The sequence below is a fragment of the Gobio gobio genome (assembly GCF_949357685.1).
Source record: "Gobio gobio genome assembly, chromosome: 5".
Taxonomy (NCBI): Eukaryota; Metazoa; Chordata; class Actinopteri; order Cypriniformes; family Gobionidae; genus Gobio; species Gobio gobio.
Window position 1 is genome coordinate 42,237,919 of NC_137101.1, and position 27,654 is coordinate 42,265,572.

The 27,654-nt window shown below is 39.0% G+C and overlaps 2 protein-coding genes across 2 annotated transcripts in view; both read left to right on the forward strand.

The window, feature by feature from the left end:
- LOC307126546 (uncharacterized protein) overlaps positions 1-27,654 on the forward strand; it is a gene marked incomplete at its 5' end in the record, with an annotated part of 1,586,879 nt that overhangs the window by 745,295 nt on the left and 813,930 nt on the right. The gene's annotated exons all lie outside the window — the stretch shown is intronic.
- On the forward strand, positions 303-27,604 carry LOC307126517 (uncharacterized protein). Its single transcript, XM_079817080.1, has 6 exons — positions 303-940; positions 16,672-16,752; positions 16,834-17,067; positions 17,775-17,934; positions 18,616-18,663; positions 21,873-27,604. Exons 1-6 carry the CDS (start codon positions 368-370, stop codon positions 23,771-23,773), a joined length of 2,997 nt encoding a protein of 998 aa, XP_079673206.1. The 5' UTR covers positions 303-367; the 3' UTR covers positions 23,774-27,604.

Below are 27,654 nucleotides of genomic sequence, written 5' to 3' on the forward strand. Positions count from 1 at the left end.
ATAATAAATACTGCAATATTCAGATTTGGTGATTTTCATTTCATGGTGACTTTAAGGAACTGTAATTCTGAACAGTTTTCAGTCCTGCAGTTACTGTGCAGAAATTTTAAGGTTGTTTTCTTGCTTCTCAGCAACTTATATTTTTTAAATGTGTGTCTGAGACTGATTAAACAAAATGTGTGTGGGAACACACATGAAAACAAAAAAAATAGCAAGAATGAGGCCTTTAGGACCAGGAACTAGGAAGCTGCTTTACAGACACGCCTGTTTTGCACACATCACCAGTAAACAGAAATCACATGAGGAAACTGAAACTGAAGTGTGGTTGAGCTGTTGTGCATTTGTGTGTCTGTATTCATGCAGTAAAATGGCAGAAGCCAGCATTTCTCAGGAAGAGTTCAAGTGTTCAGTGTGTCTGGATCTCCTGAAGGATCCAGTGACCATTCCCTGTGGACACAGTTACTGTAAGAGCTGTATTACAGGCTGCTGGGATCAGGAGGATCAGAAGAGAGTCTACAGCTGCCCTCAGTGCAGACAGGCCTTCAGTCCAAGACCTGCTTTAGCTAAAAACACCATTCTGACTGAAATGGTGGAGAAATTGGAAACGCATAAACGTCCTGCTGACTGTTTCGCTGGAGCTGGAGAAGTGCAGTGTGACGTCTGTACTGGAAGAAAACACAAAGCCGTCAAGTCCTGTCTGGTGTGTCTAGAGTCTTACTGTAAGAATCACCTTGAACAACATGAGAGTTTGTTTAAAGGAAAGAGACACGATCTGACTGATGCCACTGGACGACTGCAGGAGATGATCTGCCAGAAGCACAACAAGATATTTGAGGGTTTCTGCCGCACTGATCAGACGTGTATTTGTGGGCGGTGTGCAATGGATGAACATAAAAACCACGACACCGTATTAGCTGAAGCTCAGAGGACAGAGAAACAGGTATGAACTTCAAGAAGTCCCAATTTGCTCAATTACAGGCTTATAATTTAGTTTATAGGGTCTACTAAAATACAATCATTTAATGCTTGAAATGGGCTGGTACGGGCCGGTACGCAGTACCAGCACTAATATTTTAATTAGTATAAGATTGACAGGAGTCGTATTGCGACGCTGATAATAAAATGTGTAACCCATTTGAATTCTATTGACAATGTAGTAAAACGCCATAGAGAAAGTCGAACATGATCTAAAACTAAAATGGCTGATGAAAAGAGAAGAAAATACCATCCTGCAAGCTTTTTAAACTCGAGATGACCACATTTACTAGAATTTATCACATTCTATTGAATTTATTGTGGTAAATTTAGACTAGTTGTAGATATTTAAAATAGGTAAGGGAATAGATTTTTCACTAAAGATTTATATTACAACTGGCATGGTGTAGCTATAGTTTCTAACTGTGTTGCTATTTTTTGCTAACAAATGCATACATAAAAAAAAAAATAGATAAAAAAAAAGGGGAGAAAAGTTTACATTGGCCTAAGCATGGTAATGAGTCATCATCAATAGTTTTACCTGTAATTAAATCCTATAACAAATGTTATAGTTAAAAAATTACAAGAACCATGTTTTTTTTAAGGCATGTGTAAAATATTTTCAGCTAATAATGACAGATATAAGGTAAAACCTGGCTTTCAGATATTCGAAGATGACAGGAAATTAACGTGTTCAATATAAGAACATTTTAAGTAAAGATAGTTAAACAAGTGTTTGTTAAATATTGGCTAATTTATTGCAGTTACATTATCAACCAATAAGCATGTTTGGACCATTTTGCAAAAACAAACAAATTAATAAACCTCATGAGGGAACATAATTATGCCCCGATACCTGTTAAACGCTTCAATGTTCAAACCAAAACTACGTCCTTGCAACTGAGGGAGGCAACCAATCCCCCCATAACCCTGCCCCCTTTGGTGAGTACCGGGACTTTATTTTTTCCACTTAAGCATTTGAAAAAAACTCATTATTTTCTTATAATTTATATTGTTGCAGCGCCTATTGTCACCCTGTCTGAACACTGTTTTAGTTTCAGTTTCTTCAAAAACCTGATTTCCAAAAATCACAGTTCACTCTGATTGGTCAGCCAGCCCCAGTCTGTTGTGATTGGTCTACTGCTTAGAGTGTGTCGGAAATGTAACGCACCTTACCATAACCGGTGAGTTTCAACTGCAGAGGCTTCCTGACCCAAATGGAAAAGTTTTGCTAAAAACATCTGTGATTCTTATATGTTCCAACAGAATATTGTAAGGATCATATATGCAAAAACCACATATACAAATTGCACAATATTAACGTATTTTCTATCATATATGTCCTACACTGTAAAAGAAATATGTTGGAGGGTGTTAAATACAACCCCTGCAAATCAGTCAGATTTTACTTTAGTATATTAGTTAGCATAAAAATAGGTATATTTAAATATATATATAAATATATTAGTGGTGGGCATAGATTCATTTTTTTTAATCTAGATTAATTCCAAGATTAATCTAGATTAAAATGGCTCATTTGAATTCTTCCGATGGGATTCAGAATATGTGTGCTCGTAAGTGATCGTTTGTCTTTTTGTAGTTTGAATAATAAATAACTTCTGTCCCTTTAAGACCTGACGCACGCATGGATCCCACTGTTCCTGTGAGCTGGTTACATCCAAGATGGGCATTGAGACATTTTTGAGTGTATTTGACCATTAATAAACTGGAAAAAGGAGCTAATTTTTGCACTTGTATGTCAGAGGCGGCTTTATTACGGTATGTGTGTGTGTGCGCTTCAGATGCGAGCGCAAAATCTGCAGGAATTAGTAGAATTAACTTTATGTGCAACCCCGCGCGAAATTCAGACCGGTCACATCAATACTAACACGCTAACACCAATACTAAAACCAATACTAAAAATCCAGCAGAACACCCGTTCACAATGTTCAGAGGGTTAAACGGACTGAATGAGAGGAGGCAGCTGATATCGATACTGTAGAAAATGAGTATTGTATCGTTTTGTTTCAGATATTTCAGTATCGATACATAGCGAAATATCGATTTTTTTTTTGACAACACTAATAGGCATACACACAGGTTCGAAAACTTGTTCTCTCGCCCCCTACAGTGCAATTTGGCTAGGTATACATCTGCGCTAAAATATCAAGGTGAAAGTCATCATAGCTTGCGTAGTATAGACCCAGCTCCCAACCCAACTTTGAGAATAGCTTAACAGCGATATTTTTTTTATCGCCCGATAAGAGTCTCACGTTAACGCAGCACGTTAACGCCGATAACGGCCCACCACTAATATATATATATATAAATTGGTGTAACAGTATATTGAAATTATACATGATAAATATATTACAATATATTTAATAGTACATGCGGTATTACTGCTTTTCATATATTGAAAAATATGTGACAATATATTTACTTATATATCACAATTTATGTAATTTTATATTCAATAATACACATTATAACATATCGATGTGCATGTGATAAGATATGATACTGCAAACTTTACTCATGCACTATATACACATACATATATAGAAATATATAATTCAGATGTAACCCCCTTTGTAATCGTTAACATTTTGATAAGTAACTGTAATTTAATTGAACAGGTTTTTTTTCTCAATAACTGTAATGGATTACAGTTATGTTTATTTTGTAATTAAATTATGTAATGCTGTGTATATGTATGTAGGCCTATATGTGTGTGTTAACAATAACATTCCTTAACAATAACACTCCTTAATCCTTAATTTGAGTTAACAAATTACTGTACTGAAAAGTGCACAGCCATTATTTTTAATTAAAGTAACATATATTGTTACTACTTACCAACTACTACATACCAACAGTATACCAACATATATTGGTGTTTGGCCAATCGTCAACCTCACCCACTATATCTCCCACTATATAAAATTGAGCAAAAACACTTAAAATAACTTTAAAATAATAAAACACATAAAAATAATTTTTATTTAATTTAACATTTACCCATATATATATTTTGTTTTGTAATGGCATTCTACCTACATTACCTATTTGTTAACAGCAATATCAGCAACATTAAAAAATAATTAAACACCCACAAATATTAGTATTAGCCCAGGCGGAAATCAGTCGCGGGGTTCATCGTCTTCCAGCAGGACCGCGATGTGGTGAGCTCCAGGTAAGATTTGTGTTTTTTTCATGTCATTCTCAATGCAAATGTTAATTTATTTAATAGTAAGATTTGTAATTTGTTCAATTCTGTTATCTTGTCATTAGCGTTAGGTTAGCTAACAGGTAACGTTAAGCCTAATAAATCTGTGTACGCGCAAAATTTAAACAATTACAATTATTTAACGTGCAAACACATTGTTCACAACAAGTTAAAAACTATTATGTTTTTATTCAAGAATTTTATTAAAATATAAACTATACTATTGCGCTCCTCATTTGTTAGTCCCTTTGGATAAAAGCGTCTGCTAAACGTTAAATGTAAAAACAAGACTCTTAAAGGTCCCATGGCATGACATTTTCATTTTATGAGGTTTTTCAACATTAATAGGAGTTCCCTTAGCCTGAATATTGTCCCCAAGTGGCTAGATATTTTGATGGGTGTAAACCGAGTTCTGGCTGTCTTTCTCTGCCTTTGAGAAAATGACAGCCCAGACGAGCTGATCTTGAATTTTCCTGTAATGATGTAATAACAGGAACGGTTACCTCCCCTTCCTCAGCCCAGAGAATTTGGTACGCCCATGCGAGCGCCATATTTGTTTGTCCACGAGAGATCAGGGCTTGTGAACGAGTGAATGCTGGCAGTTTCTCAGTGTTTGGATGTACAAATGAAAACAGAAGTCTTTTTTCAGTTCCTTCTGATCTGTGATCAGTGATTTCTTATGTGTAGCTTTTCAGAGCTATTATTCAAGTTCACACAGAACTTTATTACTATTCGTGCAGCGGCTTCTCTCTCTCCCGACAGAATGATGTTTTCTATCTTGTGAGTCAGTGTTTTTGTACGTCCTTGTCACGTCTGTCTGTTCTTAAATGTGCATACAGTCGTGAGTTTCTGCTCAACATCAGCAAAGTCACATCTTTAGAGATAAACTTCATGCACGCCAAGGCTCGTCGGCCTTCAACATCCCCGACCCCCAGTACTGCATCTGGCCCACAGCGGAGGCACCAAACGCGGCGCGAGATTAAGCAGACGGGGGGTAAGCGTGAGGGTCTCCAGGCTAGGCTAGCCAGCTATCACCACAATAAACTGGATTACATTCGATTACTGCTGTTGTGTCTTTGTTTGCGCTGTGTACTCAATACTCACTGACGCTTTTCATATGATTGGAAAATATCTAAAAATAATGCTATAATCAACACTTACTCGTAACTCCATCTCCTGTAATGGTACATTACATGTGTTACAAAGTTGGTAATAGTGAGGAAGACGGACTCGGCGTGACTGGGACTTGTGTTTATTCAGAACACTCAGATACAAACAAAATAAACTCGTGCTGACAGCGCTCTCATAACTCAGTAAAATATCACTTTGTTAGCAATCTCTCCATCTCTGGTCCATTGATGTCCGGTTCCCAAACGAATCGTTCTTTTGAACTGGTTCTTTTTAGCGAACTGGTCGAATCAGTTCACCAAATCGTACTGAATCGTTCTAAACGGTTCTAAATGCCCTAAACAGGGCATTCAGCCAGAGGGCAAACATCAGTATAGAAAAAATGCCTTTTATTTCTAAAATATGACATTTTATTATGTAAAAATCATACTAACAATATAACTACACCTCAGAATACATTATAAAATAAAATAAAAAATCCATGCCATCCATGCCAGGGTCCATGGATAAAAAATCCATGGACCCTGTACAGTCCGGAATGACGTCATCATGTATATACTTTCAATTTTAAATGTCTGTAGAGGAGCTCTGACCTCATATTTGGTACCATTTGAAAGCTTAGAGTGTCTACTTTCTGAAGATATGCATCACTTTGGCATTTGTTTTACACAAAGTAACACTAAATTACTCTGGTACCATTTCCGCATGGATTTGGCCTACCCAAATTGAAAAGCTTCCCATACCCACATACAGAAGTTACATAAAACACTGCTAAAAGTGATAAACATGTAAGTAAATGTTTTCTGAGCCCTAATTAACACCTCACTGATGAAAGTGTACATGCATAAAAGAATAAACCAAAGATTAATTTATTTCACCTAGCTTTAACTGTTGCTCTTCTTTTTTAAGTTTTAGATTTTGCATCATCATGCAATGTTATTATGCATCATGCAATAGCAGTGCGTTTTTTTTATTCATTTTTTATCAAGATGCAGCTTACATTGATTTAAGCCAAAAATGCAACTTGTCTTGACTAAATCTCGATGTAGTATCACAATTGAAAAAATAATCTTATATAATAATCTAATGGTTAAAAAAAATAAACAAATAATAATAAAACATTTCTGTCTTTCCTTTTCTTTCACAGAAAGATCTATATGAAAACATTCAAAGACCACGCAAGCAGAATTGTACTACAAGTTCAGCCACAGACTGTTTCATCCCATGAGGACTGGGTCATTTTTGAATGGGAAGTGTTGAAGAAGTTTATGAAACGTGAGTGGTAAGACCTTAACTAATGTCAACAAATGAGACTTTATTGTAATGTATTAACCAACATGAACTAACAATGAGCAATACATTTTTACAGTATGTATTAATCTTTGTATTAATTAATGTTTAAAGTTTAGCTCATCCAAAAATGAAAGTTCCAAACCCATAAGACATTTGTTCATCTTCAGAACACAAATGAAGATCTTTTTGATTAAATCTGAGAGCTTTCTGTCCCTCCATTGACAGTCTACGTAACACTTTGACGCTTCAAAAAGTTCATAAAGAGATCTTAAAATTAATCCATATGAATTGAGCAGATTAGTCCAAATGTTCTGAAGAGACTCGATCGCTTTATATGGTGAACTGTGCTGTACAGTTGGTGTGTAATGGTACACAGAAATCACGGTTCGGTATGTACCTCAGTTTTGGATTTGTTTTGCTCTATTTGCTCTTTTTATATGCACTTTTATGGCTATCAAAATTTTGAACCCTGATCATTCCCATTATAAAGCTTGGAAGAGCCAGGACATTTTAGTATTACTCTGATTGTTCGTCTGAAAGAAGAATGTCATATACACATAGGATGGCTTGAGGGTGAGTAAATCATGAGCTGATTTTCATTTTTGAGTGAACAATCCCTTTAATTCTCTTTGATGATTGATGGCCATAACACTGTGTTCAATGTATTTTGTTGTTGTTCTTTTGTGTGTTTTGTTTTTTCCTGAGCAAAGTTCAGTTTGCTATCAAGTTGGAATTGTAAATTACGCATGTTGAGTATAATTTGAGTGTGTTTCACTTTGATTCCATTGCAAAAAGTAATTGACCGAAATCATATATGGTTAGTATATGCAGAGATATTGTAATATTGAGTGAAATCATGTATGATAATTATATGTAGTAATTGCCATTTCCCTATTAAAAAATATGAAATCTGTATGAAATACATGTAAACAAATGACACCTAATGTAAATAAATCTTGTATGACTTTAATTTGACTACCATATGATTCAGTATCAGAACTTTATATGATTTGTATATGAAAATCAGGTATTTTCTACTAATACCAAAAACCATTGCATACTGTTTTTTACAGTATTTGTATATGACCCAAAAATCCCCTACAAGTTTTATGTGTACTTTTTAGTATGAAAGTGGCCATAAACGGTCTGATTTTGTGTAGGACATGTATTGGACTTACATGAAACACATAAGATAATTCTGATTTAATGAAGATAAATTTCTGTATATGAACCATACAGGTTTTTTTCCAACCTGGTCTCACAGAATTACATGAAATGAACAAGGGCCCTTGATGCCTATGTAAGTCAATGACAGTAAAAAGTAGACATGATTTTATGAATATTTATAGGCTACTTTGATATTTTGGAGCAACTAACTCTACTCCTACCCTAAACCTACCCACTTCTCAAAAATATAAAACAATTTACCGGCAAATAAAAGTACAGCCACAGGTATTTATTGCAAATGTTATACAAGTATTAACTCATGTTGCATTCCAAGTCTTCTGAAGTCATACGATATCTTTATGTGAAGAACAGAGTTGATCTTAATGTTTTATTCGCTGAAATGATGATCCCGCCGCTCCGTGAACGCACTCATTCATAATAATACACACGACTCTTGAGCATGACGCGATCGGTCACGAGACCCACGGGAGCCAATGGTATTTTACAATCCAAGCTGACGTAATGACGCAACTGGTCACGAGACATACAACAGCCAATGCTGTCAAACCTGACGTAATGTTTCTTCCGGCGGTAAAATTTGAATTGTGTTTATGATCTTCGGTGGATGGAGACGCCGATTGCTTTTGGGGATTTTCTTCACACAAATCAATTGTTTAACCTCTGAACACTTGGAATATTTGTACTTTTTATATCCTGTTTTTTATTATACACAAATGGGTAGGTTTAGGGAAGGGATTGTGTTACGTGTTCAAAACGTGTCTGAATACCATAAATAAAAAAATAATAATTGCAACGTAGAGGGAATATGAGAGAAATAGAAGTGCCGGAAGAATTGTCACTGGGATGGCACAATGACAGCTGTTTATATACACTCGTAATGATGATTCAGAAAGCAGTTGTTTTAAAAGTGCTGAGAGCACAACAAAAGATTGAGGGAGAAGGAAAGATATTGATATGGCTGGATGGGTGTCGGGAGATTGAAGATATGAATGAATTGGCCGTTTTTAAATTGATCAGTTTTGCTGTGTTTGATGAGGAAATGGATGGTGTCCTTTTTAAAACTTGGAGGTAGGAGCTGGTAGGATGGATGGCCGTAGATTAGTTTAAAGAAAAATTGAATGCCACTGAGATAGACTTTGATGGTACTAGGTTGGATGGACTTCATCTGGTTGAGATATGAGATGAATGAAGAAAGGAGGGAAAAGTTGGGAAAACTGATTTAGGAGGAATGGAATTGTTTGAAAGCTCTCCAAGCTGTCCGGTAGGATTTTAGTGTTCTGGGGGAGACAGTATGAATTATTGAATCCAGAGATGAGGTGGAGGTGTTTGAGTGGGTGAGTTACTGGAATATCAATTCTGAATAGGGAGGAACTGGGGTTGGAACTGGGTCCGCCTCCGGGGCTAATGCTCTTAATTTCTGCTAAAATCTGGGAAATGTAGAAATCAAGCTAAAGCTCCACTCTCCTCCCAAAAATCACGGAAAAAGTCTGTTGGTGCCTCAGTGACAACTTTTTACAGCATCAAATAACTAACTAAAACTAAACTTATTTAAAACGAACACTTGAAATAAAATCATAGTGATAAAAACTGCCTTAAAATGACAGAAACCAACTTTGGGAAAAATATATATGAGGTGTAATTTGATTGTTTAGTTTAACTTGTGTCCATTAGAATCCACGGAGGGGCGGGGCTTATGAGCTATACTGGGACCAACTACCTGGGGGTGATCGAGGCGCGGAGGCTTCAGTTATTTACAGGAGAGCTGCAGGCTTGGTGGAGACAGGTGGTGGATCCATAGTAATGGCACTGGGAGGAACTGGAAAAGCAGATGCAGTTGAGAGGGAGGCGATAAACTATTGAGGAAGCAGTAGCCCACGCTTGGATCGGCTCCAATGGTGGCAGAGAAAGGAAAGAGAGGGAGGGGCATGACCGTCTGCTGAGGCGGCCTCACGCTCGGGTCTGCTCTGATAGCGGAGGAGAAATGAATGGGAGGGGGGCAGGACCGTTTGCAGTGGCCGGCCTCACACTTTGGGCCTGCTCCAATAGCCGAAGATACATTTATTCCATGGCTAGATGGATTTAACTGAGAATAAAAGCCAGGAGGAACAGAAATATTGGAAGCGTGGACAGAAGAAGCTATACTAACCTGTGGGAGGAGGAAAGGCAACAGTCACTGTCGGAGAGGCCGTGGAATTATTGCGAGCAGCCGCGGAACCAATGTCTGAGCAATGTCTGAGCTCATTCCGGATTACTATGGATCCGGAATGAGCGGCGGACGAGAAATCTACGGCAGCTGCAGCTCCTGGCTGAAACTGAGGCGGATTGTGCAGTTGCTTGCGTTGATGTTTGCGTGGTGCTGGGAGGACCCTGAATTTGAGAGTTTTGGTGAGAGCACACGAGCAGATCATGAAATTGCGCTTTTGAATTCCTCTGGGAGAAATGGATACCCACGTTGGATAACGCTTGCCTGAGCATGTTGACGGACCATTTCTCAACAGGAGGTACGGAAGGGCTTGCTGCTGAAGAGGATGACGATGATATTGATGATGATAAAGTCCTTAATGCATCACAATAAGGATTGACCAAGCCCCGTGATGATCAAGATCAGTGGTTCTCAACTCCAGTCCTGGGGACCCACTGCTCTGCAGATTTTGTGTCTCTTTTATCTGACACACTCAGTTCAGATCATGGAGCTCTCTTCTAACGAGCTGATGATCAGAATCAGGTACCTTAAATAAGGTAGACATACAAAATGTGCAGAGCAGTGGGTCCCCAGGACTGGAGTTGAGAACCACTGATCTAGATGGAGGAGGAGAAATATCTTCTTGAGCGAGTTATTTTTGGGCTGTGATGGAGTGGAGAGACCGGCGACCTGGCGATCAACAGGTGAAATGTGCTGCGAAGTCAGTCATGCAGATTTGGGCAGGCCAGATGCTGCAAGAACTAAAAATGGGAAGAAGCTGCTGGTTTTATACCTTGGTATTAATTGGAAGATAAGATTGGCGTACTCCTCCCGAAATTACGTTAAATAACTTCACTTATTGTACTTCACACAAAAGATGACCGTCTGTTTTACTCCATAAAATCACTGTAAAAGCTGAATAGTACATAGTACAAACAGTGCACTAAAGTCTTGTGCATAAACTATCTCCCTTGCATCCTTGCATTATCATCAGCATACTGATGGGGGGGGGGGGTGTCACTGTCTTCTGTGACTCAGATGTTGGGAGTAAATGACGACTGCTATGTTCATTCTTACATCCAACAACAGAACACCTCAATCGCTTAGGATAGTGTTTCTCAACGGGGGCGTTCAGAGCACAACGGGGGGCGTTGGAAGCAAGATTCTTGAAAGGGGGGCGTTCAGGTGTTCCTGGGGGGCGTTCACAAGTTTATACCAAAGATCCTATGCAAAGATCCAGGCAAGACAAAATTAAACATGTATGCTAATTACTTGCAAAATAATGCCTACCACATTAAAAAATCTGCCTGTTTAATGCGACATGTAAACTATATTGTTTATTTTGCAATGACTAAAGCGCTCAATCCGGTGGTGGCTAGAATCCAGCGCTGACTGGAATCCGGAATGGGAAGTTGACAAGCCATTAAAAAAGTATTGACTTAAGAACCACAATAAATCATGTTCATATTCACTCCGGTGATGAATTTTAAAATTATTTAAACTAAATATTTGTATAAAGGTAAAACGTTTACATATTTAGGCATTAGCTAATCAATGCAATGCCTAATGCCAAAATGTTTTCTTAAAAGCCCTATTCGCACGGCTTTATTGCCTGGTGACCTCTAGTAATTTGTAATAATTGCAGAGGTTGTTTGTGATCTTAATCCAGTGCGAATCGGCCATGTCTGTAATTTATAAAATTACCCCGCGAATGACCTACCATATTTCGCCGAACACACCCTTTGATAATATTAGTCCCATGCTAATCGCCATCTCTGTGATTTGGACGGTCGTATATAACTTTTGCAAGGTTTTTGTTTCCTGTGAGCATTTGTATCCACATTTTGCGAAGAATGAAGGCTGCATTCATAACGCGCACCGTTATAAATCCCTGTGCGGCTGTGCACATTATACTTTCACTTTAGAATTAGAGCCAATTTGGGACCGGAAGTTGATTTGTTGCCCCTACCAGTTTAGAATAGCATATTTTAAAATGGGTAAAGAAAAGAAAAAACGGAAAAATATTTTTAAATGGTGGTTTTATTAACCTGTTTTAAACATGTGTATAAACAGTCTAATGCAAATTAGATTTATTTTTAAAATAAGCCTACACATTATTAATTTATTGTTCATTTTATTTAACATTTTTACATAAAACAAGAATTGAACAACAATTTTAAATGTCTACTCATTTGTCCATTTTAACATGGTTTTTTAAAACATTTAAAAAAATTTAATAAAATAGCTGTGAGATTTAGTCACTTATCAGGTCAAAAATCAGTCTACAGTGCATAAAAAAAACGGTTAGTCCACTTTTGCGCGGCAAATACACCATAATAAAAAATTGAGCAAAATGGCGCCGCCGAACAAGAAAAAATGCAGACAGTATTCCCTTGAATACCTCAATTACGGTGTCATACCTTCTCCCACCAATGCGCAGCTTCCGATGTGTTTATTGTGTGAACAAGTTTTTTCAAATGAAGCCATGAAACCTTCACGTCTGAAGGAGCACCTTATGAAGATTCACCCAGACAAGGCAGATAAGGACCGTCCGTTCTTCCAGGCCTTAAAGGACAAACACGGTAGAAGAACCATCAGCAGTCTCTTCGCAAAGAATAGCAGTCAAAATGATAGTGGGCTAATAGCGTCTTATATCATCTCCCTGCTGATCGCCAAATGTGGACACCCATTCACAATTGGGGAAAAGTTGGTGCTTCCTGCCATTAAAGAGGTAATTTCTACCGTGATGGAGCGCGATCCCACACAGGTGCTGAAATCCATCCCACTCAGCAATGACACCGTGGCACGCAGGATAAATGAAATGGGCGCAGATACAGAGGAGCAGTTATGTGCCATCCTGTGGGACTCTCCATTCTGCCTTCAGTTGGACGAGACAACCACCGCTGACAACAACGCTCTGCTGATGGCCTATGTCCGTTATAGGGCCTCAAACAGTCACGAGATGGCTGAGGAATTTTTGTTTTCCAAGTATCTGGAAACCGACACCAAGGGCCAGACCATTTTTAACACGCTTTGTGCATATCTACAGGAGAAATCAATTCCAATCTCTAACATCCTCGCATGTGCCACTGATGGTGCCCCCGCTATGGTTGGCAGGTACCGTGGGTTCACCGCTCTGCTGAAGGAACAGGTGCCGCATATCCTCACAGTCCACTGTGTTTTGCACCGCCACAACCTTGTGGCCAAATGCACCAATCCAGTTCTCCATGAGTCTCTCAATATTGCAGTCAAAGCAATAAATAAAATAAAAGCCCATGCCCTGAATAACAGATTGTTCCGACAGCTGTGTCATGAAAATGATGAGACTTTTGAGCGGCTTCTTCTCCATACTGATGTCCGCTGGCTCTCAAAGGGAAACTGCCTTGCTCGTTTTTGTGAGCTGTTCGACAGCATCGTCGAGTTCCTGGAGGAGGTTGATGGAGCTCTCGGGGAAAAGGTTTCATCCAGCCGCTGCAACATCATGTACCTCGCAGACTTTTTAGAAAATGAACGATGTCACGTTAAAGCTCCAAGGAAATGACATCACGCTGGTCAAATCCAAGGCGGTTATCCACAGTCTCACCTCCAGGCTAGATCTCTACAGGCAGAGTATAGGCAGGAAGCAGTTTGCTCATTTCCCACAGCTGGCCAAGGTGATTTTTTTTTCCAGAAAGATATAACAGGCACACTATTAGCTATAATTAGCCTAATATATTTTATTTCCATGAATACCATATAATTGTAATGAATAGGCTATTATATCGAGTCTGAAAATACAGACCAGAGTCTGCACGGGTCCGATTTTGTAAATCCGCATCCGACCCGTTTTCCAACAACAGCACTAAATAAAATCCGCACCCAACCCGACCCCCTTAAAATAGAACTGACACCCGACCCGCTCCCGCAATAAAATCAGTTTAGCATATTAAGAGACCAAACTCAGGAAACATAAAAATACTGTACGATAGAACTGCTTGTGCTTGGTTTGTTACCACAGTTATCTGCGTGCTTAACTCAGCGATGAAGTTCCACATTTGCGGCTTCTCATGATCCATCTCGACGACTGCACGCAGTGCGGCCACAAATAAACTGATATGGATTTGAAATTATTTTATCAACTTGAAATATAGGCAAGGCATATTTTTGTATATGCATACTTTTAAGAACACATCTACAACATGCAAATATTTTTTATATAGGCCTATATTCGTTTGCACGTGACCGGTGTTTAGGCCCGTGTTTCTCCCTTGTCCGACCCGCACCCGTATCCGACACAGTAGGATGTTTTTCACCCCTTTCAGCAATATTCGCGGGTCACCCGTCGGGTATCCGCACCCGTGCATGACTCTGATACAGACAAAGTCTAGTAGGCTAGGCTACGCATTGCCTTATAAATATAAGTAAACATTTTAGTTGAATAAGAAGTAAAACAACGAATTCAAAAGTCTAAAAATAAATAAAAAGTCTAAAACTATTCATGGAGATAAAAGAACAATTTAACTGTAAAATAATACTCATTACAGGTGTCCGAGGCTCTTACCGATGACCTCCTCATAGTTTACACTGACCACCTGAGGATGGTTAAGGACGACATGGAGATCCGCTTCAGGGACCTCCTTAACCTTGATGTTCCCAGTTGGGTTGTGCAGCCCTTTCAAGCGGATGTGATCGATTGCGAGCCCGTCATTCAGGAGCATCTTGTCGACATCCAGTGCGATGACGAAGCCCAGGCTATTTTTCGCGCCTCTGGCTGGTGCTCAAATATGCCCAGCGGTATCCGGCTCTCTGGCAAAAGATCAAGCTGCTGATTCTTGCTTTTCCAACAACATATCTCGTTGAGCAGGGATTCAGCCAGGTCATCCACATACAGTCTAAGTACCGCAATCACTTGGACTTGCCTGAATCAGGAGCACTACGGCTGAAACTAACGTCTCTGCAACCTGCCGTAAAGAAATTAGCAGAAAAACATCAAGCACAGGGCTCACACTAATTTTCGCATCAATTTAGCTAATTCGAAAGTTCAAATGTGCTAAGAATGCTTCTTGTTTGCTGACTGGCTGTTTGCAGTACAGCTGCTGTTAATTAAATTTTGAATGTCAAATTTGTAACCGTTGCATTTTTTGGCTGCTCCTTGCTGATTGGCTGCTATTTGCTATAAGCCACATAATCAAATTTTGAATGTCAAATTTGTAACCGTTACATTTCATTAACACTGATATACATTGATTTATAATTTGAACCTCCGATTACTTTTTTGCACTCTGGGAAATTAGCCTATAATAATATTCCCTCTGTCTATTAGCGGGTTCTAGCCTACTGCTTTACGGATTCCGGGCTTTCTCTGTCCGTGCAATATGCACATAGGTTACTGGAATGAGCTCGGATTTCTAGCGTATTTACTTGAATTTCTTAGGTAATATCTATGGGTTGACCCACTTCAAAGATGGCTAAAATCAGAATTCGAATGGACTGTGAATAAATCGAACTTGACGTGCGATGCCGCGCTGACTGACATTTGCGCATGAATCAGTCACGCACAGAGAAATATTGTTAAAGTTAAGTTAAAAAAATAAGTAAAACATTTTAACAAGCAGAATAATACAGCATCACAATGCAATTTTTTTAGCTATGTCTTTTAAAAATTACAGGATTTTGAAAGACAAAAAGATGAACTTTAACATGAACCATAATTGACTTTTACATTATGTCAGCTGTCACTTAACTTTGTGCGAGGCCTTGGTGAGGTGCGAGGCCACTTGACACAGCCCTTGCGACTCTGTGTGGAGGTAGGCCTACTGTGCTACCGTCTCGAACCAGTCCGGGGCGTTCACCATTGCTTTTTTTGCGCGTGTAAATGTATCTTTACAGAAGCAATGCGCGTGTGGTGCGGCGCGCTAGTTATTCCAGGCACACCTATGCGAGATGAACACTCAACTTTTCAGAATGCCGGAAGTCAAGTGCACAGCAGGTCATGTGACAAAAACAAACCGATGATCAGCTTCAGCCTTTCCGTATAACAAGCTCGGCCGAACAGGTGATCATAGTTGAACACTAGGGCAGATTTTTATTTCTCTTCTCGCAAGCCCTTTTGGAAAGGAGAAAGCAGCGCGGCCGCGCTATCCACGTGTTCCACGCAAACACCCCTAATATAATGCCAATATAATCACTACTTATTGGTGTACCATAGTGATTCAGGATAAGACAAAAATACGGTTTGGAAAATGGATTCATGATGCACTCGCTCATTATATAAATTTTGTACATTTTAAATACAAAAAAGTTACGGATTTAATAATAATATTAATAATAAGAAGGACAATAATATTGTGAATAATATACATATTATTATTATTACAACAGAATAATAATTAGCATAGATAGCTCTTTTTTGGTGTGTGTGTGTGTGTGTGTGTGGAGGGGTGGGGGGGGGGGGGGGGGTGTTAAGGGACCTGGATAATGGATAGGGGGCGCTGGCCCAAAAAAGGTTGAGAACTATCCATATAAACCTAGGTTATAAATCTTGAAATAATTTTGGCACTTATGAATTAAGCTATAATCTTATCATGCAAGATCTTTAACCCCTCAGTCTCACCACTTCACTGATACTGGATTCATATCTGTTTACAAGATGATTTATGTGATGTTTCTCCTGTTATTGGTTTTTTTTATGCTTTAGCCCCAGCTAAAGGAGACACAGAGGTCATTCCAGCAGAGAGAGAAAAAACTTCAGCAGCTGAGAGAGGCTGTGGAGTCTAAGGTGAGTCTGGAGAAGAAGAGAAGTTTGAGAAGTCTCAGTCAGGACTCACTGAAGCCACTGTGTGATTGTGTGTCCTAACAGCGCTCAGCACAGACAGCAGTGGAGGACAGTGAGAGGATCTTCACTGAGCTCATCCGCTTCATTGAGAGAAGTCGCTCTGAGGCCACACAGCGGATCAGAGATCAGGAAAAGACTGCAGTGAGTCGAGCTGAAGGACGACTGGAGCGACTTGAGCAGGAGATCAATGATCTGAGGATGAGAGGCGCTGAGCTGGAACAGCTTTCACACACACAGGATCACATCCATTTCCTGCAGGTAAAAGAGATCTAGAAGAACAAGAGACTCACAGAGAAACATTTCATGAGAGCAGAATGAGCCGTTGACTGAAGTGTTGATCTGTGTGTTCGGTTATTATATAATCATCAGTCAGACTCTCATCTGATCGTCTTCGTCTAAAAGAGATGCACTTACAAATGCAGTTCAGCTCTGGAAATCTCTTAGGAAACATTTTTCTGAAAGATATATTAACTATTTGCCAATAACACATTAATTTGACAGTGAAGTCCTCAAACAGAAATTGAGACTGTATATTAGCAATGCTTCAGTGTATTTAAACCAAAAAACCTGATCTTGGGGTCGTGTCCTAAGGGTCCTTGTGAATTTCAGAGCCACTAACTGCTCAAAATGTATAAATAAAGGTCAATCTCATTGCCTTTGAACTTCTTCTCCTGATCAAATCTACTCAACCCTGCCATGACTCTCCAATGGTGCACATCTATTTGTTACATTTATGTTATTGTCAGATGTTTGATCCAAGTGCTTTCCTAGAAAGTTCACATAGAGCTATAAGTTTCGAACATTATATTATGAATATGAGAAGAATGAAGAATGAAACCGATTCTGTCAAAGTGCTGGATTGAGGAGAGTTACTAAAGATCAACAAGAGCCACACAAATCTGACAGTAGTGCAGGTTATTGTCTGAAGTGTGGAGGTGATGAGCTTTGATTTCTGTTTTCTGTAGCGTTTCCAGTCTCTCTCAGCTCCTCCTGAATCTACAGACGTCAATGACAATCCCATCAGTTCTCTCTCCTCTTTTGATGGCTTGAGAGAATCTGTCCTTCAGCTGAGAGACAAACTGGAGGATTTCTGCGAAGAGGAGCTGAAGAAGATCTCTGACAGAGGTAAAGTCCTGGAGATTCATCTGCTCTCAGAAATGATCCTCCATAATCTCATATCATGTAGAAGTTCATATTAGAAATGTCTAATGCTGCGTTCACACCAAACACGAATACAGCATCAAAATCGTGATCGGTGATCGCCTGGATTTCACAACTTTTTTAAATAGGCGCTCTCTCTATAAATAAACCACAGATTTGAGCTTTAAACAACTACATTCTCACCTGAAAAAGTCTTAAAACTACATTTTGTAACACAGTAGTATTTTTAAATTATGCAGGGTTACTCATCACGTCACTTTACCACGTGACAGCAGCAAGCAGGCTCCTGATTGGTTAACGCGGCACGAATTGACGCCAAAGTTCAGATTTTTCAACTCGGGCATTAGACGCGAATTCGCTTCAAACGCGCAAATGCACAAAAAGCACCACTCGCGCATAACGCGCAATACGCTCAATTCCCATCAATGAGGTGGAATCGCGTCCATCGCGCCGCGCGAAACACGTCTATCGCGCCGCAGGACCTCCAGGTGCGTCTCAACGCGCCTTTCCATTGACTTAATATGGAAATCACTCGTGCCAGATGCTCTATTCACGTTTGGTGTGAACGCAGCATTAGGAACAGATGCAGGTATAATTTTCTCTTGACATGATAATCACACTCTTTGTGTCTGTTGATTTCCACAGTCACGTTCACCAACATTGTTCCCAAGACCAGGAACGACTTCTTACGATGTAAGTCACTAAGAAAACAAGCAGAAAAACTCACTCAGTATCTCTTGTTCTTTCTGTAGAAGGTGAAAGAAAACATGACAGGGAATCCAATTTGAAATACCAATCAAAATATTCTAATCAGTCATAGAACCTATTGCACTACAGTATATGGCAGTGTATTTTGGGGTCCTCTCCTAAACCATGAATTTGAGAAATGGGACAAAAATCTGACTGAAATCCTGCATGCTGAGTGCTGTAAGAGTATCCTGAGAGTACAGAGGAACACACCGAACAACGCATGCAGGGCAGAATTAGGCCAATACCCTCTACTAATCCACATTGAGAAACGAGCCATCAAATTTTGGAAATATTTAAAACTGAGTGACCCCAACTCTTATCATTTTAAAGCACTTAAAAACCATGAAATTAACACTGAGAAGAGTCCCCTGATTCAGCTGATCCTGAAGCTGCAAAAACAAACTAACACAACTAACACAGCCAGTCCCAGGACACTGACACACTCATCCACACAATTCGGCCCAACCAAATGATTAAAGCACAAAAATAAAATTACCTGACTTATTGGACTGAAACAACACAAAAACAAAGTAAACTGGAAAGTTATTTGGCCGTAAACAGAGACTACACAACAGAAGAATACCTGAGCACAGTGAAAAACTGTGAGTTCCGAAGAAGAATGACGAGGTACAGACTAAGCAATCACACACTGACCATAGAGGCGGGCAGATACAGACAGAACTGGCTGCCCAGAGAGAGCTGCATCTGCCTGTATTGTACCGCTGGAGAAGTAGAGACGGAGACACAGTTCCTCACCAGCTGCCCTAACTATGAGCAAAAAATTCAAAATACTTTGCCCTGACTTCATAAAATTAAACAATAAAACACAACTTCAACATTAGGTGAAAAAAGAGATTGTATCCCACTAGCAGCAAGATATATTAATGCCTGTCACAAAGAGGGAGGAGTCGACCAATCAGTGATGCGCTCACACACACACACACTGAATTCTAAACTGTTCCTAGAATTCTAAATGTTTGATTTTTCAACTTATTACTATTATTACTAATTTTTACTTTTTTTATCTAATGTATTTATATGTACATGTTGATTCTCTGTAAAATTAGAAATGCTTTGGCAATACATTGCAACAATTGTCATGCCAATAAAGCACAATTGAATTTAATTGACAGAAGAGTTTTAGGGCGTTTTCACACCTGAAAGTCTGCACCAAGGTCCGAACCAAAGTTCATGTTTTGATACATTCGGTTAGTTTTGGTTTGGTTTCACATTGCAATTATGCGAGCGGACTAAAGAACTTTACATGACGCACTTGCGTCCACTCGTCATCATCTATGTGGGCTGCATCTGGACATTGATTTGTTTGTAAACGGACGTGCGTCTGACGTCAGCGTCTTTGACAAGAGTGAATGAACGGACACATATCGTTGCCACTATTGAACAGTGTGCATTGGCATTGCTTGACAATTTTTTATTCGTTACGTTTAGAAGTGGACATTTCAAGCTTTATATACACATATTTCTCATGTTTGTGAGACAAGTAACGTTAGCTACTGAATTTCGGTTTATTTGAGACACGCTCCAGTTCATGTGCAAAGCATGTGATCGCTCCAGCGATTATTGTCTGCTATAGACTATTTGCTTCTTATCTATTAAATACAGGCAATTATCTGATTATTATTATGAGCTATTCACATTAAATAAAGGCTTTCTAAGCAAAATCATTCAAAATTTCGTTCAAAATCATTTCTGACTTTCTGTCTTCTGACATATTGCGCATCTTTTCACTTTTCATAATCAATGTAGCCTAGATTGAATTTAAAAATAAAATTATAATATTTAAACATAAACAGGAACTTCCTGTAAATGGTCTGAAAGTCCGAACCATACAGAAAATGCTTTCACACTAGAAACGAACCAAACCTTTTTTCAGTTTGATCCGGACCGAGACTACTACCTATTTTCGTCGGACCAAATTTCGTCTGTTTGGTCCGGACCGTGGTACGGGGGAGGTTTCACACCTGTAATTTTGATTCTGACCAAACTGAAAAGTCCGAAAATCCGGACCAAACAAGGTAGGTGTGAAAACGCCCTTAGAGTTGTAAATTAGTGTTTCTCTCCGAAAGGGGGCATTGAGGTTTTCTTGGGTGGGTGTTTGTTCGAGGCATGTAGACATGAAGTGCCATTCGCATCGGGTGTTGATAGACAGTGTATCTGTAACGGATCCACTGCAGGCAAGTTGAAGTGATGAACCCATGTGCAGTTTATTGACTCCAAACGTGAACAGATACAAAATAAAGACGTGGATTTGGCTTGACATGACACCATAAACTTAAACATGAACAGAAAACTCACCAAACAGGTTTACAGGGAACGATATATGACAAACTGACATGGCAAACATGAGGACTATTTATACAGAGACTAGGGGAACACATGACTAGGACAACCAATGAACTAGAGGTCTGCACATTTTTTTTTGTCCCGTTCCCGCTAGGTTCTATTCCGCACCCACCCACCCACTTAGAATGATTTTCTTCCCGACCCGACCGATCCCGCTAAATTTAGACCTCATTTCCAGATTTAAATTTCCCCTAAAAAGAAAGAAAGTGACTGGGATAACAAATATAATATGTTGGCTATACAATAATTGTATTTAATATGTTTGTCTTATCATGATAGGCCTACTGTCAACACCGTAAAAAATGTCACAGAAAAAAATAAGCTAAATCAAATACGACATGTGTTTAGATAGTAGATCAGTACGTTGGCATTTTCAAGCCAACTTAATTTCCAAAGTACAGAATGCATAACTATATCATACTTACTAACATCCAAAAAAGCAAGATTTGAAATCGAATGGACTTCAGGACAGCACTGGGGATAAACTGGGGATTCAACATATTCTTTAACAACAGGATATCTTCTAAATCTAAGGGACAAATATGATTATTTTTCACTGAAACCTAATTAAAAACACTATTCCGAGATTTAGAGGTAAAATCACAGAAGTAAAAAAAACCTGAAAACTCTTCTGTAAACATTAAACTATGGATTTATCCCAAACAGGATTTTGTAACAATTCGCTTTAACCTTTTTCCACCTAGATGATGGATTATGATAATGATGATTTGCAATGGATATCAGACAGATTCATAATTAGTGATTCACATGTGTTTTCTCTCCATCAGATTCCCAGAAGAACACTCTGGATCTGACCACAGTGAATAAAAACCTCCGTCTGTCTGAGGACAACAGAGTGATTACTAACACTCGAATAGAGCAGCCGTATCCTGATCATCCAGACAGATTTGATTATTATGAACAGGTGTTGTGTAGTGAGAGGGTGTGTGGACGCTGTTACTGGGAGATTGAGTGCAGCGATGGTGTGTCTATATCAGTGTCGTATAAGAGGATCAGCAGGAAGGGAGTGGCTAATCAGTGTGTGTTTGGATCTAATGATCAGTCCTGGAGTTTGATCTGCTCTCCCTCCAGATACTCATTCAGACACAATAATATAGAGACTGAACTCCCTGTAGAGTCCATCAGTCGTAGAACAGAGACTGAACTCCCTGTAGAGTCCATTAGCCGTAGAACAGAGACTGAACTCTCTGTAGAGTCCATCAGCCGTAGAACAGAGACTGAACTCTCTGTAGAGTCCATCGGCCGTAGAACAGAGACTGAACTCCCTGTAGAGTCCATCGGTCGTAGAACAGAGACTGAACTCCCTGTAGAGTTCATCAGTTGTAGAACAGAGACTGAACTCCCTGTAGAGTTCATCAGTCGTAGAACAGAGACTGAACTCCCTGTAGAGTCCATCGGTCGTAGAACAGAGACTGAACTCCCTGTAGAGTTCATCAGTCGTACAACAGAGACTGAACTCCCTGTAGAGTTCATCAGTCGTACAACAGAGACTGAACTCCCTATAGAGTCCATCAGTCGTAGAACAGAGACTGATCTCCCTGTAGAGTCCATCAGTCGTAGAACAGAGACTGAACTCCCTGTAGAGTCCATCGGTCGTAGAACAGAGACTGAACTCCCTGTAGAGTTCATCAGTCGTAGAACAGAGACTGAACTCCCTGTAGAGTTCATCAGTCGTAGAACAGAGACTGAACTCCCTGTAGAGTCCATCGGTCGTAGAACAGAGACTGAACTCCCTGTAGAGTTCATCAGTCGTACAACAGAGACTGAACTCCCTGTAGAGTCCATCAGTCGTAGAACAGAGACTGAACTCCCTGTAGAGTCCATCAGTCATAGAACAGAGACTGAACTCCCTGTAGAGTTCATCAGTCGTAGAACAGAGACTGAACTCTCTGTAGAGTCCATCAGCCGTAGAACAGAGACTGAACTCTCTGTAGAGTCCATCAGCCGTAGAACAGAGACTGAACTCCCTGTAGAGTCCATTGGTCGTAGAACAGAGACTGAACTCCCTGTAGAGTTCATCAGTCGTAGAACAGAGACTGAACTCCCTGTAGAGTTCATCAGTCGTAGAACAGAGACTGAACTCCCTGTAGAGTTCATCAGTCGTAGAACAGAGACTGAACTCCCTGTAGAGTCCATCAGCCGTAGAACAGAGACTGAACTCCCTGAAGAGTTCATCAGTCGTAGAACAGAGACTGAACTCCCTGTAGAGTCCATCAGTCGTAGAACAGAGACTGAACTCCCTGTAGAGTCCATCAGTCATAGAACAGAGACTGAACTCCCTGTAGAGTCCATCAGTCGTAGAACAGAGACTGAACTCCCTGTAGTGTTCATCAGTCGTAGAACAGAGACTGAACTCTCTGTAGAGTCCATCAGTCATAGAACAGAGACTGAACTCCCTGTAGAGTCCATCAGTCATAGAACAGAGACTGAACTCCCTGTAGAGTTCATCAGTCGTAGAACAGAGACTGAACTCCCTGTAGAGTCCATCAGCCGTAGAATAGGAGTGTATGTGGATCACAGTGCAGGAACTCTGTCCTTCTACAGCGTCTCTGACACAATGAGCCTCATCCACACAGTACAGACCACATTCACTCATACACTCTATCCTGGCTTTAGTGTTTATTATGGATCATCAGTGAAACTGTTGATGAATCAGAATAGATTGTAGAGAGATTCTACCCATGATGCTTTGAGCTGCATGATAAATCAATAACAGTGAGATGTTATAGAGTGTCTTATTAGCTCTTCATTACATTAGTACTACAGCTGAACTCATTACATTTTGCATGGCACCCAACTATTTCTGCTATAAAGTGATATCACCATCTACAGGGCATTGAAGGCACTTTATCTTGAGCATGTAACATGTAGCTATCTGAATATTACTACTGTAATATCTGGTATAAATTATTTCTGCACCCAAACATTACAGCTTTGCTGCTGAAGTCTATTTATGCATGTGTCAACTATGGTTGAAGACGCTCAGTCAACTTGCTCTTGGACCGGCGATGACTGTTACAATATTAAAAAGATTTTCGGCTTACATATTGTGGCCCATTGAAATATATGATATTACTATCATTTGAACTAGTAATTTGTGGCTACATAGACATGAGAGATAAATCTTTACAAAGCTTAAAACGTCTCACAATAAAAACGAAATATTGTGCTTTTCGCTAAATAAAGAAAACAAACAGGATGCGTGTTCTCCTGTCTCTCTGTCAGAGAAGTCCACTCTGAAATGCGTCTGGAAATTAATTGGAACTCTGCGAATACTTGCCACACAGACATGACCGATGTCGTTAGAAAGCTTGAAATGTCTACTTTTAAATGAGTTTTTAATCAAAAACAAATATTCTCTGTTTATGTAAACTGTTTGGAAAGAGAGAGATGTCAGTCGTTCGCCAACTGCCTCATTTTCTGCTAATGTGGCCATGCCCAAGGAGAGCGCATTCTATTCAAAGGCTAATTCTGACTCGTTCCATATATGTACTCCACCCGCATCAAGTTTAGTGAGATTTATGTACTTTACATCGTTTTGAGATTAAAGGTAGGATTTGGTTAAAAAACTTTATTTCCAAATTTGTTTAAACTTTATTTATATATCAATACATAATTAAAATGTAAGTACTCAGAAAAAGAAAGTATAAAAATTGAGTGTCTGTAGACCTCTCACGACTGTTTTAAAGACAGCTCATTATTTCCATTCACTCCACCTTCTCCCTTCTGGGCTCTTTCCAAAGCCACGCCCCCAAAACACATGAACGCTCAGCTGAAAGAAGCATTATTTACCTGAGGCGAGCGGAGAAGAAGTGCATGTAGTGACATCATGTCAGAATCACATGTAATAAAAAATCTAACTTTATCATTATGAATATAAACAAATAAGATGTCTTTTAGTACTCACTATCAAGCTAGAATAACGATACTGGTAAACTTTAAAATACACACACAACACAGTGTCTACGACACACACAGATACAAGATAAAAACATCAACATAAACATTGGTAGAGTATATAAAAACAAACCAAGGGCCGAAATAAACGTGCAGGTAAAGTTCCCGGTGAACATGGTAAAAGAGTTTAGACAGAGGGTAGTAGCTAAAGCTAACTTAGTTCTAAAAAAAGTTCCTGGATGCGGTGTACTAGCTTTTACACATGCATTTTGTTATCTAAAGTTACATTTTGCGAAATTCAACACGACAGCGATCAACTTGAGCTAAGCATATTGAGTAATTATCATCTCTACTAATGGTTCGCTAAGTGTATAACATTGTAACTTTATGCTAAGTAATGTTATGTTAGCTATATTAGGCAGCTACGTGTGCTAGTGAGACATGCTTCATGAAAACATAAACTAAAGAAATGTATAATCAAAATGAAAGACTACCTGTCCAGCAGAAATACAGCCTCTTGAACTCAAATCAAACGGATGCGCCAGGGTTGCCAGGTTTTCACAACAAAATCCGCCAAATTGCTACTCAAAACTACCCCAAAACAAGCCCAATCGTGTTTCTCCGGTAAAAATCGCGTTTGGGGGGTAAAATATGTCTTTTTGGTAGGGCTGCCTGCTAAAATTCGCAAATCCCGGGGCAAAATATCACATAATTGGGGTCGGTTCAACCCGCGGACATGAAAAACAGCCCGCGGCAACAGTGTTGAAGTAGCCCGACTTGGCAACACGGGCGCGCGCATGTGGGCAGATCCTGGAGCAAAAGTGGCGGTAGCCATGGTAGCGAGAGAGAGTGACAGTCGCCCAAGCCAATCACTTGTTTCGGCCCGAACGAAAATAATGAGCGGTATTTATTGCAAATTAAAAAGTCTAGAGTCACTCGATTTTTATACTCTCTTTTTCAGAGTACTTACATTTTAAATGGTAAATGGACTGCATTTATATAGCGCTTTTAACAGACCTACGGCCATCCAAAGCGCTTTACATTTTTTGCCTCACATTCACACACTCATTCATACACCAACGGCGGTGTCAGCCATGCAAGGCGCCATCCAGCTCGTCGGGAGCAGCTGGGGCTTGGTGTCTTGCTCATGGACACCTCGACACTTGGTCAGGTAGAACCGGGGATCGAACCACCAACCTTCCGGTTTGTAGACAACCTACATGAACCACTGAGCCACTGCCACCCATTTTAATTATGTATTGACATATAAAGAAAGTTTAAACAAATTTGGACAAAAGTGTTTTAGATCATTCTTACCTACCCCACCTTTAATAATCTTGGAATAATTTACCTCAGAAGAAGAGCTGGATTCATTACGAGGGCAACAGATCCAGCCGAGGATTGTGGCGGGTAGGCATACGTTTATTCTACGATATATATTAGTGTCTGTGAATATTAAACCACAAAAATACGGTTTATATATGAATCCTGCATGTTCTTGTTGAATCCTGCATGTTGAATGAATGGAGCAGATGTGGGGTTAGTTTACTACACATATTTACAGTAGTAAACACCATATTGGCTTTTCCCAAACTATATTATTATACTGAGATCTGTGAAATCGACTAAAATGTGTAATAAATACTGAAATAAAACTACCCAAAATGTCATAGATGTAAGAATGTTTAGACAAGATTTCTTTGGTCTGTTTTGGATAGATTGTGAAGTGTTTACTGTAAAATAGCTTAGTGTCACATCAATAAAGCTTTTGTCCACAAATTTCTGCTCAGATGCTATAAATACAGTACCGCTCAAACGTTTGGACACATTACTATTTCAAATTAATGTTTTTGAAAGAAGTCTCTTATGCTCATCAAGCATGCATTTATTTGACCAAAACAAAATTCAATTAAAAAACAATGGTTTTCTATTTTAATATACTGTTAAATATAATTTATTTCTGTGATGCAAAGCTGAATTTTCATCAGCCATTACTTACTTTTTTCAGGATTCCTGGATGAATAAATTATCACAGGTTATAAAATATTAAGAAGCACAGCAGTTTCCAATATTGATAATAAAACAGCATGTCAGAATGATGACACTGTGGTCATGTGACACTGAAGACTGGAATAATGGCTGATGAAAATTCAGTTTTACATAATAGATAATATTTAAAGTATATTAAAATAGAAAACCACTTTAAATTGTTATAATATTTAACAATATCACAATTTTTTTCTGTATTTTTGATCAAATAAATGCAGGCTTTGATTTTTTCAAAAACATTAAAAATAGTAATGTGTCAAATCTTTTGGATTTGAATTTAAAATATAATAGGTCTATAAAAAATTGTTTACATGCTGTGAAATTATACATGTATGCATGAGATCACAAAATCATGTTTTCTGTTAAGAGTGGACATTATATTAAGGTTAATACAATAGTTAATCCTATGATCCTGTTATCAGTATTCTCACAGATGTTTAGGTATGTGATGTATCTTTGAACAGGATTTATTTCCAGGTATAACTATGTAATCAAAATGTTAATTTGGCTCTCACTTTATATTGTTAACTATATTCTAAATAAACTACAAACAATATATATTTATTTTGTCCTGTTTTGTCCTTTTTTATAGTTCCCTCTCAC

Coding starts and splice junctions, on each gene's coding strand:
- LOC307126517 (XM_079817080.1), top strand. CDS start 368: ATGGCAGAAGCCAGCATTTCTCAGGAAGAGTTCAAGTGTTCAGTGTGT. Junction 17,935..18,615: donor GAAGAAGATCTCTGACAGAG/GTAAAGTCCTGG, acceptor TGATTTCCACAG/TCACGTTCACCAACATTGTT. Junction 18,664..21,872: donor CAGGAACGACTTCTTACGAT/GTAAGTCACTAA, acceptor TCTCTCCATCAG/ATTCCCAGAAGAACACTCTG.